General features: G+C 40.3%; 1 protein-coding gene across 1 annotated transcript; it reads right to left on the bottom strand.

The window, feature by feature from the left end:
• Positions 1-2,801: 2,801 nt before the first annotated feature.
• On the bottom strand, positions 2,802-5,937 carry LOC145161437 (DUF399 family protein, putative (DUF399 and DUF3411)). Its single transcript, XM_079080949.1, has 6 exons — positions 5,161-5,937; positions 4,898-5,027; positions 4,266-4,796; positions 3,532-4,185; positions 3,320-3,433; positions 2,802-3,230 (listed from the first exon to the last, which is right to left on the bottom strand). Exons 1-6 carry the CDS (start codon positions 5,859-5,861, stop codon positions 3,039-3,041), a joined length of 2,322 nt encoding a protein of 773 aa, XP_078937075.1. The 5' UTR covers positions 5,862-5,937; the 3' UTR covers positions 2,802-3,038.
• Positions 5,938-17,563: the final 11,626 nt, after the last annotated feature.

The raw sequence follows: 17,563 nt of genomic DNA, 5'->3' as shown, positions 1-17,563 counted from the left end.
GACTAGAGAAGAGAAGGTGGTAATTATTATATATATATATATATATATTAAAGTTGCTTAAGAAAGGAACGGTAAAGTTTGGATATTTTGTCCAGGTTTTGTCCACTGATTTACATATTCGGTCCCTATACTTTTTTAATTAATTTATTCATGTCATTTTGTTTGTGTTCCATTCAACTTCCTATTTTTTTGGCAGAATTGGTCCATGTATTATTGTTGGAAGTTATGAATACTAAATTTGGATGTTTTTTGGGCAACTTTGGTCATTATTCTTTACTCATTTTCACACTTTTGGTCCTTGCAATCAATATTTTTATATTTTTTTGGAACCTTTTAATATTTAAAGTTTGGCCACAAAACTTTAACGGTTTGACAACTTTGATCCCTTTTCTAAAAAGTTGCTAATTCATATCCCTTTAATTCTTTAGCCATTTTCACACTTCTGGTCCTTGCAATCAAAACTTTTACATTTTTTGTCCGGGGCAAAGCCCGGACTTTTCATCCTTGCACTTTCTATGTCTGTCATATTTATCAATTCAGAAACAACATTGAAAGTTTCTGGTCCCCACGTAGCGGGGTAACCTTTCTAGTAACTAATAAGAGATGATATTAATATTTGTAGCTACTTATTATAAATATATATGACTGTAGGTGGCAAACAATTTATTTATATCAACGGTGTAGATTAACGTCATATGTTGTAAGATCGATTTTTGAGCGTTGGATTGGATTTGAAAAGTGGAAAGCTACAAATATTGACTATCACTAGTGGGTGACGTGGCAGGGTTTGTCGCCTTATCTGGTCGGTTGGCAACTATGAATTATATTATATATACATTTTAACACGGCTCTCAGACTCTCACTAATATTATGTGGCACAACTTTTATACATGATTTGCACGTCTTTGCCGTTTTAAGTTTTCCATTAGGGGGCTAGATTACAAGTTTCAGCCCATAAATAGTATAGAGAGAGATGTTGTAATTTAATTTTGATGAATTTCGTTACAAATGGGCTTTTTTATATTCGTTATGCCGTTATGTTTTATCATTTAAAAACTTTAAACAGTATTATTATTATTTTTTTCAACAAAGACCGAAAAAATCTATTAATGGGTTAGATTATTATTGTAATAATATGATGGTCTTTTTATAAGCATAATTAACACACACTCAAACTATATTATAAATTATAAATATATAGACCAAAAGAGTTTTCAGTCACTATATATAAAATTACTCGTTTTGTCACCTCCATGACATATACACAACTTGTGAAGTTATGGAGTTTTTCTGTCGAGTTACTTTAATACCTCTTTAAATTCAATAAGGTAGTTTCCTTTTAAACATAGTGATCGCACACACTCTTCTATCAAGTCCAATGGATTAGGGATGAGAGTGGATCCAAACTCGGACTGGTAGACCTGGACCCGGAAAACCCGGGAACCGGCTAACGGGATTTTGTAGGACCGGAAACCGGATTGGTATATAAGAATCGGTTTCGGGTAAGGTATCGGGTAAAGTGAGTCTAGAACCGGAAAACCGGAAAAGGCGGAAACATTAAAATGGGTCGGGTGGAACCGGGTAAAGTGGATCTAGAACCGAAAAACCCGAAAAATCCGGAATTTTTTGGTAATTACTTAATGGTTGAACTTGGAAAAATTTCGAACTTTGATATCCCAAATTTGGGGGACTTTAAGTCATTGAATATTAAACAAAAAATGACAAAATTATAGTATATAATCATGTACAAACTCTAACCTACACATTTAAAAAAACCTCATGATAATCCGACTTCAAACAAATTAGATATGTATTTTTAAAAATTCATAAAATATAAAAATAAAGCTGAAACATAGAAAATTCACAGCATTGATATTCCAACTTTGGGGGACTGTAAGTCAATAAATATGAAACCAAAAATCACAAAATTATAGTCTAAAATCATGTACAAACTCTAAACTACAATTTGCAAAAAAAAACTTCATGATAATCGGACTTTAAACGAATTAGATATGCATTTTTAAAATTTCACAAAACATAAAAATAAAGCTGAAAAACAGAAAATTCACAGCATTGATATCCCGACTTTGAGGGACTGTAAATCAATGAATATGAAACCGAAAATGACAAAATTATAGTCTAAAATCATGTACAAACTATAAACTACACTCTGGAAAAAACCATGTCAATCCGACTTCAAACGAATGAGATATTCATGTTTTAAACTTTTTATAAAAACCGGTTCCGGCCCCTAAAACCAGTTCTGGTTCCTAACACAGTTCCGGTTCTTAAACCTGGTTTACCCGGACCCGGAACCCGGATAAAGCCATTCTTTAGACCCGGGACGTGGACCGGTTCTACATATTCCAGTTCTAATGGTTCCGGTTCCGGTCCGGTTTTCCGGTTCTAAATCTCATCCCTACAATGGATTTCCTTTTAAATCATTAAAGGGAAATTATGTAAATAGTCAGCTGTTAGTTAGTTTGTTAATACTGAATCAGTTAAGATAATTAGACACCTCAGTTAGTTTAAATTGTTAAGTCACCTATTATGTATAGTCTCTGATGTAGAGTATTTTCGTTAACTTGATTAAAAGTTGTTCTATTTTATGATAACTAGTTAATATCAAATTGTCAATGCATGGGTGATTATATTTCATGCCCATCTATAAACCCAGGGCATTTAGTCTTCTCTGATTAATTAGACAACACTTAAAGTGATCGAATTATTGTTACATTGTGCTCTTTGAAAAATAAAACTACTTGAATCAAGGAGTTTATCAACTACAACCTACAAACGAGTAAAATTCTAGTAACCAATTTATAAACAGTTAGTCGATCAAAATTTGTTCCTTTACAAAGCCAAGGATTATATACCTAAACAAGTTCAAGAAAAATGCCCATTTTCAGCCTCTAATCTACCTTTCACCTTGTGTTGTATCCAATATACCCAAATTCATATTTTAACTTACATTAACGATCATAATCATTAAAAGGAAAACAAAAAGCCATTCCTTACAGAATATGCCCTCATCAATCTCATTGACTTTTGGTCTCATCAATACCAGCTTCCTCTGTAGTGTTGCAACCTAATGCTGCAGGATTCACACATTCTACTGTTTGGTTCAATTCCGCAGGATTTGCAGATTCTGTTGTTTGGCTTTGGCTTAATAAGGATGTTTCACTCTTTTGAGCCTGTAGTCCTGTAAACCTCGCAAGATCTATCCATTGCTGCAAAAAAAGATTTAAAACCTTTGTAAAAAAATTAATCCACAACCAAATAATTAAAAAAAAAAAAAATCAATATATTTTATTGTAACCTGAGTTCCCCAGTAGGAATTAATCGTCCGTGACACAAAAGATAACAAATTTACAAATAAAGTTTGGTCAGCAAACATATCCGAGATTCGATGCTCCACCAATCCAGCAATAATCTGCATGATAAATCAGGTAGCCCGCTAAGTGACTGACATAAAAAAGGAGGAATCAAATCTACATTGGAATTGAAAAAGACTGGAATGGAATGGAATACCTGATACCGGAGATTAGCCGATGTCCCAAGAAACCCACTGTAAACAACTGCGGTTTTCAGAATAGGTGATCTTTTAGTCTGTTGATCATTCAAAAGTTGTGGATTTAGAAACTTGCGTACAGTGTACAACACATTTGAAGCAGCAACAGCTCCAATACTTGAAACAAATCCAACACCAGCAAGCTTTACACCACCAACAACCACCGAAGCAACTCTATGCCCCACATTCCAGTCTTTCCCAGCAAGAGTTTTTTGAAATGCGTTATCCGGTATGGACCCAAGTAGGCCCAATAGTGCATCCGGCCCACTAGCATCATCATCATCAGCAAATGAAAGAAATGAGAGTGTAGGAGCTGGAAGCCATACTGTAAAGAAATCAACCACTATTCCTCTGATTGTATCTGTCATCACATAGTCGATTTCTTCAAAGAACTTTCCTTTTCGTTTCTGGTATTGTGCAAGGAGAGTAGTGGTTATTGATATTGATTCTTCTATGGCTAATCTGTTTAAAAACTTTGGATCTGCTAATAATCTTTCTCTGAAACCCTGGAAACGGTGACTCAGCTCTGAAAGAAGAGGGTATTGTTCAAGATCAAAGAAATTCTGAAGCACTTCTGGAGATACAAGACCAAGATCCAATCCTTTTTGAATATCCTGATACCAAAACAAAAAAAAAAATATCATAAGTTTATACTATGTTATGTTTGACCATGGGGTGAGTCAAGTCAACTAACCTGTGGCAATGCATCACGTCTCCTGCCAGCTGCATTCATGACTCTAGCAATTTCAGCACGATCAAAGCAGTTTCTGGTGCATGGTCTTGCAGCAGAATACCATAAGAAATCAGCAACAGGAACTTCACCTTCACGTCTTATGTATTGTCTTTCAGGATCAAGTAATATGACTGTTTGATTCTTCTTTTGCATTTTTCTTGCAATTCTTGCGGGTACTCCGGTTCCTCTTGACCCGTAAGCAACATGGGTCGCACCGGTCACTACAACCAGCATTCCTGAAGCTCCTCCGTTTGTTACTGCTTGTAAAATGATCTGAGACATGGTGTACTCTTCAACAACTCTGGCTTGTGCAGAAAGATATGAGCTTGGGCCGAATGGGATGGATTGATTTATGGAAATTGTTTCCATTGATGATCTTCGTGAGATTGATGTGAATCCTGAAATGAAACCTGAACCAGCTGGAGGGGCGTAAGTTTTCCGGTCAGCCTTTGAAAGCCCACGGATCCCATCAGCTTGAACAGTTCTCAGGATCTGGAGACATCACAAGAATTGTCTTTGTAAGTAGTGTAATATATATCAGCTTGAATCAAATCATCATTTCAACCTTTGGTTTTTGATAGGAAAAAAAGTACCTTAAGTGGTGTACCACATGCAACTATGCGGACTCCATTATCACGACAGTAGCTTAGAAGAGGCTCGTATTCCTGCCAACGTTGAGGTGGCCAGTTTGACACAAAAGGCTTTAAGGTCTCTGCATCAATTCTGTCATCCATGATGAATAATGGCTTAAGTAATAAGCAGTGTAAACAAAGAACCAAAATGCTCGTATTGATCGATTTTCTTAGCACTTGTACAGTGATACTGGTAATTAAGAGGAAGGTAAAAGGAATCACACCTTTTATCGATGAATTGATCGAGTTGTTGTTGCAAATCAGCTGGAAATGCTTCCAGAGCCAATGTAATCTGGCGATTCGCCTCCGCACACTTCTTAGTTAGACTCCTCAGGATCTCAACCTCCAATTCCTTGTCATCTCGAGTCGGTACTTGCTCCGCTTCCCCTAAATAAACTATCCGACCATTCATCAGCTTCTCCCATATTTTCCCTTTGTCTTTCCCGACAGCCATAGGCTCTCCAATCACAGTCGCATCATAAATCCTTGAATTAATCACCTCCTCCTTCTTCACCTCTACCTTCGCCGGCGCCGCCGGCACCGCTTCCGTCTTCGTCTTCGTCTCCGTAACTGCAATTGGCGCAACCTGAGTTTCAGTCGCTACTTTCTCATCCGCCCTAGCTACTGTCGATCGGAGCACATAAGCTCCGATCGCAATAAACGGCATCACCAGAACATCTCGTCTGCTCTGCCGAACTTCACCTACGCTTGTACTCTCCTCCTCCGGACTCCTCCGGTGAAGAGCTCCGATGCGGAAGTGGCGACGTCGTTTGTTTGTGGTTGAATGAGAAACACGAAAGATGCGTTGACTAATTTCCGGCGAGGATAGCGGGTGGTGGATACGGATACGGGGTAGTGTGGGATGGTGGGTGTCGACGTGTGCATTGCTGGGACATGGGAAGCCTCGAAGAGCATGGGCCTCCATCTCTGGCTCCGCAGCGGATCCTCTCACGGTTTGTTTGCAGATTTGCGGTTCAAAAGAAAAAGGAAAAATAAATAAAAACAAAACGGAAGGGAACGGATTTGTCCATTCATTTTGCTTTTCGTTTTCGTAAAATGGGATTTTCTGATGTGGCAGATATACTCGATGTATGAGTGATGTGTTTACACGTTTGCATTTGCAATACCATCGCAACTTATTAGTCGATGGAAATCAATAGTTAAAAATTGATGTGTGCTTCAAGGACATTCGCATTATGCGATGCATGCTTCATCTATATGTGTGTTTTTAAGGCCGGCTAAATGTTATAAAAGGGTCATTATCCTTGACATAATCATAAGATCTTCTGATCTTGGAGCATAAAATACACATTAGAGGTGTCGTTTTGAGAGTCCATAAGATGACCGGAAGGCAGTAAAGCTCACATAGAACATGAATTTAAAAGGATCAAAGGCATAATCATTAGGAAATCATATGGTTTGCTTTTCCTGATATATTTAGCAGTCTATTTAAGCTAAAAGGAGTGATAGCATGTGGTGGCATGTGTTAAACCATTGTCAAATCATATTTTTTATGTAAACCTAAGTATAGGTTGATGATATGGAATAATGTTGTGTTTAAAAGATAAAAACTTTTATTTCTTAAATCAAATAAATGTTTATTTAAATATTAAATTAATATAGACTTTAACAAGGTACAAGTTATTAAGCAGAATTTACAACTATTTAAAGTTGAAACAATGAAATGGTGAGAAGGGGACCACCTACTATCCTTTCCATCTTCTCTTTCATCTCGTCAAGTGGTTGGCGAGACAATCTTGGCACATGGGTTTAACAATTGTGAAGGAGTGGTAGCACTAATCCATGTAAGCATAGCGAGGGATAATTGTGAAAGAGTAGTAGCACTAATCCATGTAAGCATAGCGAGGGAGTTGGCGAGGCCACTCCCTGTAGCCTTATGGTTTCTTTATGTTCTTGTCTCAAATATGGGCTTATACCACTTTGTTTTTGCTAATGAGTTGATGAAGACTACACTGCACAAATGGTCCCTGTGGTTTGCTCAAAAGTGTCACTTTGGTCCAAAAAAAGTTTGGACTAGCACCAGAGGTCCAAAGTTTTCATTTTGTTGCTTGTTTGGTCCAATCTGTTCTGATTTTTTCAAAATGACGGATTTGCCCCTGTTTATATGATTTTTTTTTCTGATTTTCAGATTTAAAAAAATAAAAAATAAAATAAAATAAAAATAAATCTCTCTCTCTCTCTCCCCCCCCCCCCCACACACACACTATTTCTCCTTCATTCTTCATTTGTTCTTCAAGGTTCTTAAGAACCCCTCATCGTCGACTCCACCACCGTCGTCGCCCTCAGTCACCACCGCCTTCAGGCACCATCTGCCATGGACCACCATCTCGCCGTCGCCATCCACTTGTAAACCCTTTCTCCGATCTCATCGTCGTCATCTATATCTATAAACCTTCGTTTTTCCGGCGATCTGAAAAACTCTGTTGCAACTCGACGAAGCTCTAGATCTGTAAACTATCGTTCTTCCGGCGAGCCTCGTCTATCTCCATGTTTCTCTGCTTTCTTCATCAGCAAACCCTAGCGATTTGGCGACAACGTTACAGAGAAGACGAAGGGCGGCGAGTTAGGGTTTTCAGAAAACCCTAAGCGACTATTCTTATTTCAGCGCCACTATGAAAGGGTTAGGATATCCGCTGGTTAATTTCTTTTTCTTAATTTTTTGGCAGATTTGGTGTTGTTGGTGGTTTGGCGATCATTTTGTGTTGATGACAGTCAATCGTGTTTCAATGGTGGTGTGATGATCTGATGGAGAAAATGATGGGTTGTAGGGTCGGTGGTGGCTAATAGTGGGTAGTGTAGGTTGTGATGGATAAATGAGGGTGGTGATAGATGATGAAAGGTTCTGTTGAGGTTGAAGGTTGGTGAAGGTGATGAATGGTGAGGGTGGTAAAACGGTGTTGGGTCCATGTTCGGATTATGAAGGGAGTGAGGATGAGGGGTGGCTGAAGATGGACGGTGGTGGATTCGACGATGAGGGGTTCTTGAGAACCATGAAGAACAAATGAAGAGGGAAGAAGAAAGAGAGAGAGAGAGAGAGAGAGAGAGAGAGAGAGAGAGATTTATTTTTCTTTTTATTATTTTAAGAAAGAGAGAGAGAGAGAGAGAGATTTATTTTTATTTTTTATTTTTTTAAATCTGAAAATCATAAAAACAAATAAGAAAAAAGAGAAATTCATATAAACAGGGGCAGATTCGTCATTTTGAAAAAAATCAGAACAGATTGGACTAAACAAGCAACAAAATGAAAACTTTGGACCTCTGGTGCTAGTCCAAACCTTTTTGGACCAAAGTAGCAATTTTGAGCAAACCACAGGGACCATTTGTGCAGTTTAGTCGTTGATGAACCATAGTTTATGAGTTGATTGATATTTGGATATTAAGAGTTTTTATTTTATCAATGATAGTTTAACCAAAGACTCTCACATGTTAAAGCTTGTTTCTTTATTGCATATTGTTAAATTATTGCAGTCTAGATGACCAATTTGATTGTATGACTTAAATCATAGTTGATCATGATCGTTGACAATTATGATTAGTGATAGACCAAATCCTAAGGTTAGGCTAATAAAGTAATGAACTTTAATGTAACACCCCTAATCCAGCAGACCAAGAATGGAAAGGAAAACCCTAAGTCAAGGAGTCAACTCGTCGAGTCCAGGGAAGAACTCGACGAGTAGGAGCGAGTTCCGTGTCGCGGATTAAGTGGCTGACTCGGCGAGTCGGGGGACTGACTCAGAGAGTCTGGCCTGGGTTGGGAAACCCTAATTTCGGGACTTGGTGCCTGTGACATCCCCCAATTTCACGTCCAGAAAAGACCGATTTGTTTATGCTTTATTTGAAAATCAGAGTATAGTTTTTTAAATAAATATATTGCGGAATTTGTTCCCAGAAAAACATGATAAATATATTATCAAAACATTTCCGAAGTAATGTATTTTGTTCATATTAAAACTTTGGGATGTCATCGTCAATACTGAAACATAAGCATAAACAGACCTTACATTTATTTACACTAGTGATCTACATCTTCTTTATTCTCTCAGTGTAAAGTAACTTCGTATCGATACCTGTGATACAAATAGACTGAGTGGGTCAGGTTGGGAAACCTGGTGAATACATAGGGTTTTCAACTCACAATAATATAATTATTATATTTAATCATCAAACAATCAACTCAATTACCCATCCTCATTATATTCTTTAATCTTAAGGATCTACCCTAAGAATCAGCTATCCTTCATTCCTAAGGATTGACCTAAGGAATAGGCACGAAGTCCATCGCTGGCCGAGGTTTATACTACAAGCATTGAATCCATAGTTGCCAAGGTACTAAGTCCATAGCTACCAATGTTCATCTATACGATACTAAATCCATAGCTACCAACGTATATATATATATATATATATATATATATATATATATATATATATATATATATATATAAGGCACTAAGTCCATAGCTGCCAGGGTTCTTAAATTACAACTGGTGAACACATAATTCAAAACATCTGGTAAACACGTAGTTCAAATATACCTGGTAAACACATAGTTCAAAACATCTAGTGAACACACAGTTTAAAATTTCTTAATGAACACCTAGTGAACACTTAGTTCAAAAACACCTAATCCATACTTCTGGATTTAAAACTAACCTCTTTACCTGATCCGTACTCCCGGATCTGGTATGTCTGATCCATACTGTAACAACCCAAATTTTCAAAACAAATTTTTCATTTTTAATTAACCAAATACATTCCCATGAATCCAGAAATTCCAAAACAATTGTTTCAAATCCATATTCATAACATCTTTATTTTTCAGTTTATCAGGGTGTCCCGTAAAACATCCATGTGAGAGTGCACGCCATGCCATCAAGCCTTGCCCTTGCCCTTGGGCTCAGATGTACCTGAAACAAATCCACAAACTGTAAGCTAATGCTTAGTGAGTTCCCCAGAGCATACCACACATACAAATCAGTTACCACATATCATATTAGCCCTACGGCTACATACATCACATAAGTCATGCACACAACATATAGGGATGCCCTAGAAACCCTCCAAGGTCTTACTCCGGGTGCCTCGGGAACCCCCAGAGGTGTTAGCCCATGCACCTCGGGAACCCCCCGAGGTCTTTACCAAGGATGCCTTGGAAACCCTCCAAGGTCTTATACCAGATGCCTCGGGAACCCCCCGAGGTCTTTACCGAGGATGCCTCGGAAACCCTCCGAGGTCTTATACCAGGTGCCTCGGGAACCCCCCGAGGTCTTTCATGAAAATGTCACAAATAATCAAGCATAACACATCACATAACAATTAATGGGCCGGCCTTGGTGCCTTAGACCCATTGGTATGGTGAGGAGACTTACCTTTGTCTGCTGAATACAAAAGTTGCTCTCCTAACAGGCTGCAACCTCCGGTGCTGAATAATAATATGAGATAATGTTAGGACTTGAATCATCAAGGGAGACCCAAACTCCTAGCCCTTCCATAAGGCCCAATTATCCATCCCTTGCTATTGGGCCCAAAGTCCAAGTCCAAAATCCTTAATGGGCCTCTTGGGCCACTAAGGCCCAATCAATATGTCAATGACCCATAATAGATGATAGGACTCCTAATTCTCAGAATACCACTATGTCCAATACTCAAATGAGGCCCAAATAGCTCAAAAGCCCAAAACGGATTTGGCCCAACTGAGATGCGTACGCTTAGCGTACCCTCCTGGTACGCGCAGCGTACTGGGGTTCTAGGGCTTACGCGCAGCGTACACTGGGTTATGCCTAGCGTACTAACAGATTAAGCACTTTTTCCATTAAGTGATTAATACTTGATCCTTTTATGTCCAGAAGTCAGATCCAACCCCATTAAGACGACCTAAGGCATAAAGTTGGCAACTTTATGCCTTTGCATGTCTCAAATGCTCCCAACACCCCCATTAAGTCATGTGTAAAGCTCTTAGCCCATGCATGGGGTCAAAATACCCATCAAGACTCCATTTTTATGTTGAAAAAGGACTAAGGGACCTTAGATCTGTCATTTTCATCCCTGGAGTTGCTTAACTCACCAATGGAGATCCAAACTCAACTAAAAAGGGGACAAACTAGAAAAACCTAGCTAGTTCTAGAGATTAAGAATAAAAGGTCCAAGCTTTTTACCTCCAGGAGCTCCTCAAGGTCAAAAATGGTCAGATCCTTGAAGCCAAATGACACTCCTAGCTTCCTTGGCAACTTCTTCTTCTTGGATGAACACTAAAAGAACCACCAATGCACTCTTAAGCTCAAGCTACACTCACAAATGGTATTAGGGTTTTTAGGGACGTTTGAAGGTGAAGGAGGCTGTTAAAGATGAGGTCCAAAGGAGTTAAGGATGTTTATATAGGGCTCAAGTCCGATTTTTAGGGTTTGAACAAGCTGGCACGTACGCCCGGCGTACTCCTGGTATGCCCAACGTACGTGCTGCTCCTCCGCGTTCCTCCTCACCAAGTTCGCTAAGCGTACTCTTAAGTACGCCCAGCGTACTTAAGGGTCTCTTATGCCAAAATCAAGATACTTCAAGGGCTATAAGGTCATACCTGATTTTGGGTGTTACACATACTCTCAGATCAATAACTGTGCCCATTCCATACTCTCGGACTAGGGACAATTAACTATGTCTTAATCCATACTCCCGGATTAATAACAAATAACTATGTCTATACTCTGCTAGATGACTAGATAATTTTAAACATCGAGACCTCTCATCAATTTTTATTTCATCACACATCATCTAATTCATCTACCCATGTTTTACCCAACATATTTGTAGATATAAAATACATATACAGTTTAAATAAATTAAAACATGTATAAAATTGTCATCCATCATAGATAGCAAGTATACAGATAATATGCACACATAGCACGTAATTTATATAAAATACTTCATATCTATGTGTAAGATGAAAATAATATGCACTCACCTTAATAGCGTGAGTTGATAGAATATAACTAAAAACGGTCAACGGTTCGTGATCGTCGGGCTCAGGACGCACTATGCCTTCAGCAAATGAGAGAAAGAAAGAAGATTTGGTGTAAGAAGTGAATGAGGTCGAACTTGATATTTATAGGCTGATTTCGGCCCATTCACGTCGTGAGAATTCATTGCTCACGTCGTGATCCATGGCTGAATCACCTCATAGCTTCGCAATCTGCATTCTAGGCTTGAATAGTGTCCGTTTGACTCCTCACGTCGTGAGAATTCATTTCTCACGTCGTGATATTTTGAGTTATCGTTTTCGTAGACTTCTAGCTTTGAAATGTGGCGTTTTGACTCCTCAAGTCGTGAGAAAAGAGGCTCACATCGTGAGTCCAGTCAGATTAGGGTTTCTGACACGTGTCATGCTCTCAGACAACTACATCTCCGGAAGGCCATAACTTTTGCATACGAGCTCCGTTTTTTACGTTCTCTATATCCACGCGAAGGTGGAGACGTACTATACAACTTTCATTTAGAATCTTAAGGCTAAAAAGTACTCTATCATAAACTCACTTCTTACGATTCCCGGTGTCGTGCCGGTTTTTGTCGCGAAACTTTGACAGGTCATAACTTCTGCGTTATAAGTCGGATTTTGACGTTCTTTATATGTACGGAAACCTTGTGACATATACTAAAACATAGTTAAGATTATTTATTCTAAATAATCCTCTATCCAAAAGTCATTTTTTGACGCTTATCGTCTCTAAATTGACTAGCCCAAATCTGCGGACGTTACAGTGCCCTATTTAAGCATCATATTCTCATTCCCTCAGCCTCGTCTTCAGCCACCAGACCCCAAACCCTTACCCACGAAACCCTGGTGCATCTTATGTGTGTTTGAGCCACTTTTGTGTGAATTGTGTACTCTTGAAGAGGAAGAAGGAGAAGAAGGAAGTTGGAGGTTCAAGAAGGAGGAAGTAGATCCAGAAGATACACTCCTTTGGCTGCATTTCTTGGCAATCAAGTCTTCATCTTGACTTCTACTTTGTTTGATCTCATTATAGCCTTTTTTGATGAAGTTTATGGACCAAGAATGATTACTTGTGGGATTTGGACGTCCCCAAGCAAGATCCTTTCAGATCTGGGAGTATTTAGAGTAGTTGAGGCATAAAGGTTGAAGCTTTGTGCCATTAGAACTCCCCATGCAAAGTTTAAGGGGTTGTTATGGACTTTTGAGCAGAAAGGGCCATGCTTGGATGCAAAGGTAGTAGCTTTGCGTGTTATTCCGACCCTAGGAGGTTAGATCTGGGTCTTGGACGCCTTGTGCTTGACTAAAATCGTCTGAATAGAATTGGACAAAGAGGGACTCGGTGAGTCACTTGTGGGAATCGGCGAGTCACGCCATTTTCTTTCCCCAAAACCCTTCTGTTAAGGGTATGAGTTGAGTTTGTATGAGACTCAGCCAGTCTGGGTCCATAGTGGACATGAAGATCATCGTACTCGACTAGTTCAAGGAGGAACTCGGCGAGTCCAAGACAATCTCCCTAATTTATGAAGGTGGACTCGACGAGTTCAATGGAGAACTCGGCGAGTCAGATGAAGGAGGGTCCCGATGTGTTGAAGGTGTACTCGACGAGTTCACGGAGAACTGGACGAGTGGGATCGAAGTCCAGAATTTTGTGTGGAATGTGGGACTCGACGAGTTGGTAGGACAACTCGGCGAGTTGAAGTCAACTCGGAGCGTTGACTTTGACCAAGTTTGACCTGGGTCGACTTTTGGAATATTATGGTCTAAATGTTATTTTGGGTATTGATAGTTCGGGAAGTCGAAGGGTCAGCAGTTCAGGAGTTGCCGGTTAGTAGTCAGAAGTGTTCAGTTAGTCTTCAGCAGTGCGAGGTGAGTCTCCTCACTGTGTGCATGGGTCTACGGCCACAATGCCAACCCATTATGTTTGTGTATAGTAGGAAGACACGGGGGTTAGCCCTAGGTATTACTATGATATATGTTCCGGATTACGATCTGATGTCGGGCGAGGCCCGAGGTATGTTAGTATACTAGAGGTCTTTGTGAATCTTGCATGTGTCAGTAGTATGTTTTCGGACCAAGGTCCGATGTCGGGCGAAGCCCGAGGAATGTTAGTATGCTAGTTATACTTGTTATCTGTGTGATACTTGTGCTTGGTAGGGAGGTGAATGTGGGCGAGGTCCCGTATCTCATCACTAGCCGAGTATGGACGGGGTTCTGTATCTCATTAGTAGCAGAACAGGGGCGAGGCCCGAGTAAGGAGGGAGGTGAGTTTGGGCAGGGGCCCGTATGTCACTATCAGCAGGAGCATGGACGGGGTTCCATGACTCATCAGTAGCAGGACAGGGGCGTGGCCCAAGTCAGGCGAGGCCTTAGAAAAGGAGTATAGTAGAGTATGTTTAGCTATTTATTATGTGTTATGTTATATGTTTGTATGTGATTAGTGGGCGGGACCCAGAGACAGGCGGGGCCTAAGAGATACAAATTTGTATATCGAGCGGGGCTCGATGCCAGGCGGGGCCTGATGCCGGGCGGGGCCCGATGCCGGGCAAGTCTCGATGCAGCGGGCGGGGGCCCAGTATGTGGATATGTGTATGGTATGTGGTAGGTTGGGGAACTCACTAAGCTTCGTGCTTACGACTTTCAGTTTTGGTTTCAGGTACTTCCGGTAGCGGAGGGAAGAGCTCGGGGTGATCGCATGGCACACACCATTGTTTATTTAGTCTGGGATGTATTACTCTGATATAAAAAGGATATGTTTCGGGATTATACTCTGATTGGATATAACATTTTTGTTTATGAATGAAATGGTTGATAGTTATGCCTTTTATTAATGATTTAAAATGAAATTTTCAGACCGTATTTTAATGATGTTACAAGTTGGTATCAGAGCCTTGGTTTGAGGGATTCGAATACACTCTCGGGTGTGTCTGAACTCAAACTGAGGACTTGGTATGAAAGTTTTCAAGGGAAAATCGTTTTTGTAAAAGAGCTTTGAGAAAAAGAAAAGGATTTTGAAAAGATGCTAGTTTAGGGCTAAGGATCTAGGAAGGATGCCTTGTATGCCTGTTATATGTGCTTATTAAGCTGCATGCTAGTATTGATTAGTCAATGGTAGGATAGCCTGTTTAGGTTATGCCTTATTATATGAGCTTAGAATCGTATGCTAGTGCAGATTCCTGATATGTGGATAGAATTACTTGATTATGTTTTGGTTAGATTTTCATTTTTTCTGAATGCTGCTTGCTTTGTGCTTTGTGGGGCTCTGAGTGATGGGAGTTAGCCATTAGGTGAATACGTCAAGTCACATGTGACCAGGGTTGAATAATCTCAGAGTGCTGGATTTGGCCCTATTGCGCAGCTCTCGTTTGAGTCTAACTGTTGTAGGGATGAGTCCTTTACTCGAAGGATTATCTGAGTCTCGTCACATGTGGTGGTATTCAGGTAGCGGCTAATTGGCATTACGAAGATACCTTCAGTAGCTGAGGAATGGGTTGGGTTATAGATTACCCTAGGGAAAGCCTAGGATGAGATTAGTGTTGTGAGCAGTGTTAGTAGTAGTGAAAGGGACTTGGTGGAGTCGAGGCAATTCTTGAGGAAAGTACGGATGAATGTGGAAGGTAGTATGGGCTCGTACTACTGAAAGCAGAGGATCCGTACTCGATTCAATAAGGGTCGAGATGAGACCAGGGAACTTGTAGTGTGTGTGTGTGTGATCCCTCGTGAGCGAGGAGTATTCTGATGATGATGATACGTTGCGAGCTTGGTGGCACTTTGGGATTGACCAGTCGACGGTTCTGGCGCCGGTGAGGGATCAGGCTCGGGTTCAGAAGCCAGTCAGCTCGGGGAGCAGATCAGAGAGTTTATATCTGCTGAGAATACGAGCAGCATGTTGGACCAGACTCCTTTGATCTTCGGTGCGGTCAAGGAGGGCATCTTGGAGGTTTTTGGATTAGAGGCAAGGAGCCTTTTGCACTGAGATGGCGGTCATGTTAGAGGCGCGCGTTGATATTTTGGGAAGTTCAGAGGTTGTGATTGGCAGGAAAAGGTTGGTAGTGAGTTGAGTAGTGAGGCGGTCGATGCTATGTCATGGGATGACTTTTCGACCAAATTTCGGGCAGAGGTTGCCCAGGAGATTAAGGTGCAAAAGTCGACGCAAGAGTTATTAGATTTTTTCGTCGAACTACCGAGGATTGTTAATGGGTAGCGAAAGGTCCTTTCCCTAATTGCGGGTAGGGAGTGTACAGTGTCAATTTGGTTTATGATCGAGACCGTGTCAAGAGTGTTATGTGGAGGATTTGCGGTCAGGGTTCTGCAGGATGGTTATCTAGCTTTGTCAGGATTCGGTGATCCTAGTAACCGTTATGGATTGACTGATAAATGCGCCAAGAGAAAGTGACGTGTTGCTAAGGAGTTGGTTGGAGCATCTGTCTTTTGGTCTCAAAGATTCGAGTGTGGTATTGTTTCAGGCATCATGGACTACTGGTTTCGTTGGAATTTAGGAAGTGTTCATCTGGGTCTTAGAAGTTGTGTGAACCTTCGAGATTTATCATAGGATGGTAAGAAGGATTGGGAATCCTTCCAGTTTCGTGTACTGAAGGATGTTAGTGGAACCAAAGTAAGGAGGAGCGTTCAGGTATCATCGCAGATGCTTCAGCAGAGAGAGGGAGTTCGAGTTCCAACGTCCATGGTTCCGCAGGAAGTCAAGATCGAGCAGCAATAGATCGTTGGTATGTATTCCAAATTCAGCTTTTGCTATGATTTTTATTATGGTAATGCATCGATATTGGTAAGGTTATTTCAGAATTTTGTGGTCTGCTTGTGATTGAGTTATATGCCATCTGCATACCATGGATGTTAGAGTAGTAGTCGAAGATGTTTCCCTTTAGAGCAGGTTCTCAGGATGCAGTCACTGTAGCAAGTGTGAGTGGGGCTCGGGAGGTGTTCTGTTAGTCTTCAAGAGTGGTTCAGATTTGGTATTGGTTAGTTTTGGAGCACTAGCAGTGGTAAGCATTGCTTGTCAGCAGATCGATCCTTTAGATGGGGAGAAGGGTTGGGAATCCTTTCCAAGCTGGGAGCTGCATGGATTTAGTGGAATCAAAGTGGGGGAGAATCACCCAGTAGTCAGGAGCTGAGGTAAGATCGCAACTTGGATGTGTTCGCATCCTTGATGAGAAGGGAAGCAGCCTTCCATGTGTGTTATTTTAGGAAATTCACGGGAGAAGTTCCCGACATAATTCCAATCTCAGAGTTAAGGATGGATGAGAATAAGAGGCTAATCGATGTGACAACCGTCAATTTCATGTCAAATCAAAGTCAAATAAAGTCAACAAGTCAAACCGGTCAACTCAATTAACCTTGTATATTAGGGTTTACATTATGTTATTACTATACAACTCGCTACTTTAATAAGAAGTTATCACTTGGAAAGTTCGTATGTTCATAAATCTTAAACCCTAATCAGGGTAAGTGATGAAACTACTTGGTAAAACATTATTCCGTACCCCTCGGAGGCGTATAACACTCATAAACAGGATTACCGGGTCTTGCGAACCTTGCATTTCAAGGCTAAACACTGACAAAAGTCACAAATAAAGTCTCTCTAAATCTTTCTCGCTATATCTCTC

This window comes from Lactuca virosa, chromosome 2, assembly GCF_052849685.1.
Source record: "Lactuca virosa cultivar CGN04683 chromosome 2, Lactuca_virosa_CGN04683_v6, whole genome shotgun sequence".
NCBI classification, from domain to species: Eukaryota; Viridiplantae; Streptophyta; class Magnoliopsida; order Asterales; family Asteraceae; genus Lactuca; species Lactuca virosa.
Note: the sequence above shows the minus strand (reverse complement) of the source record. Positions and strands in the feature narration are given on the sequence as shown.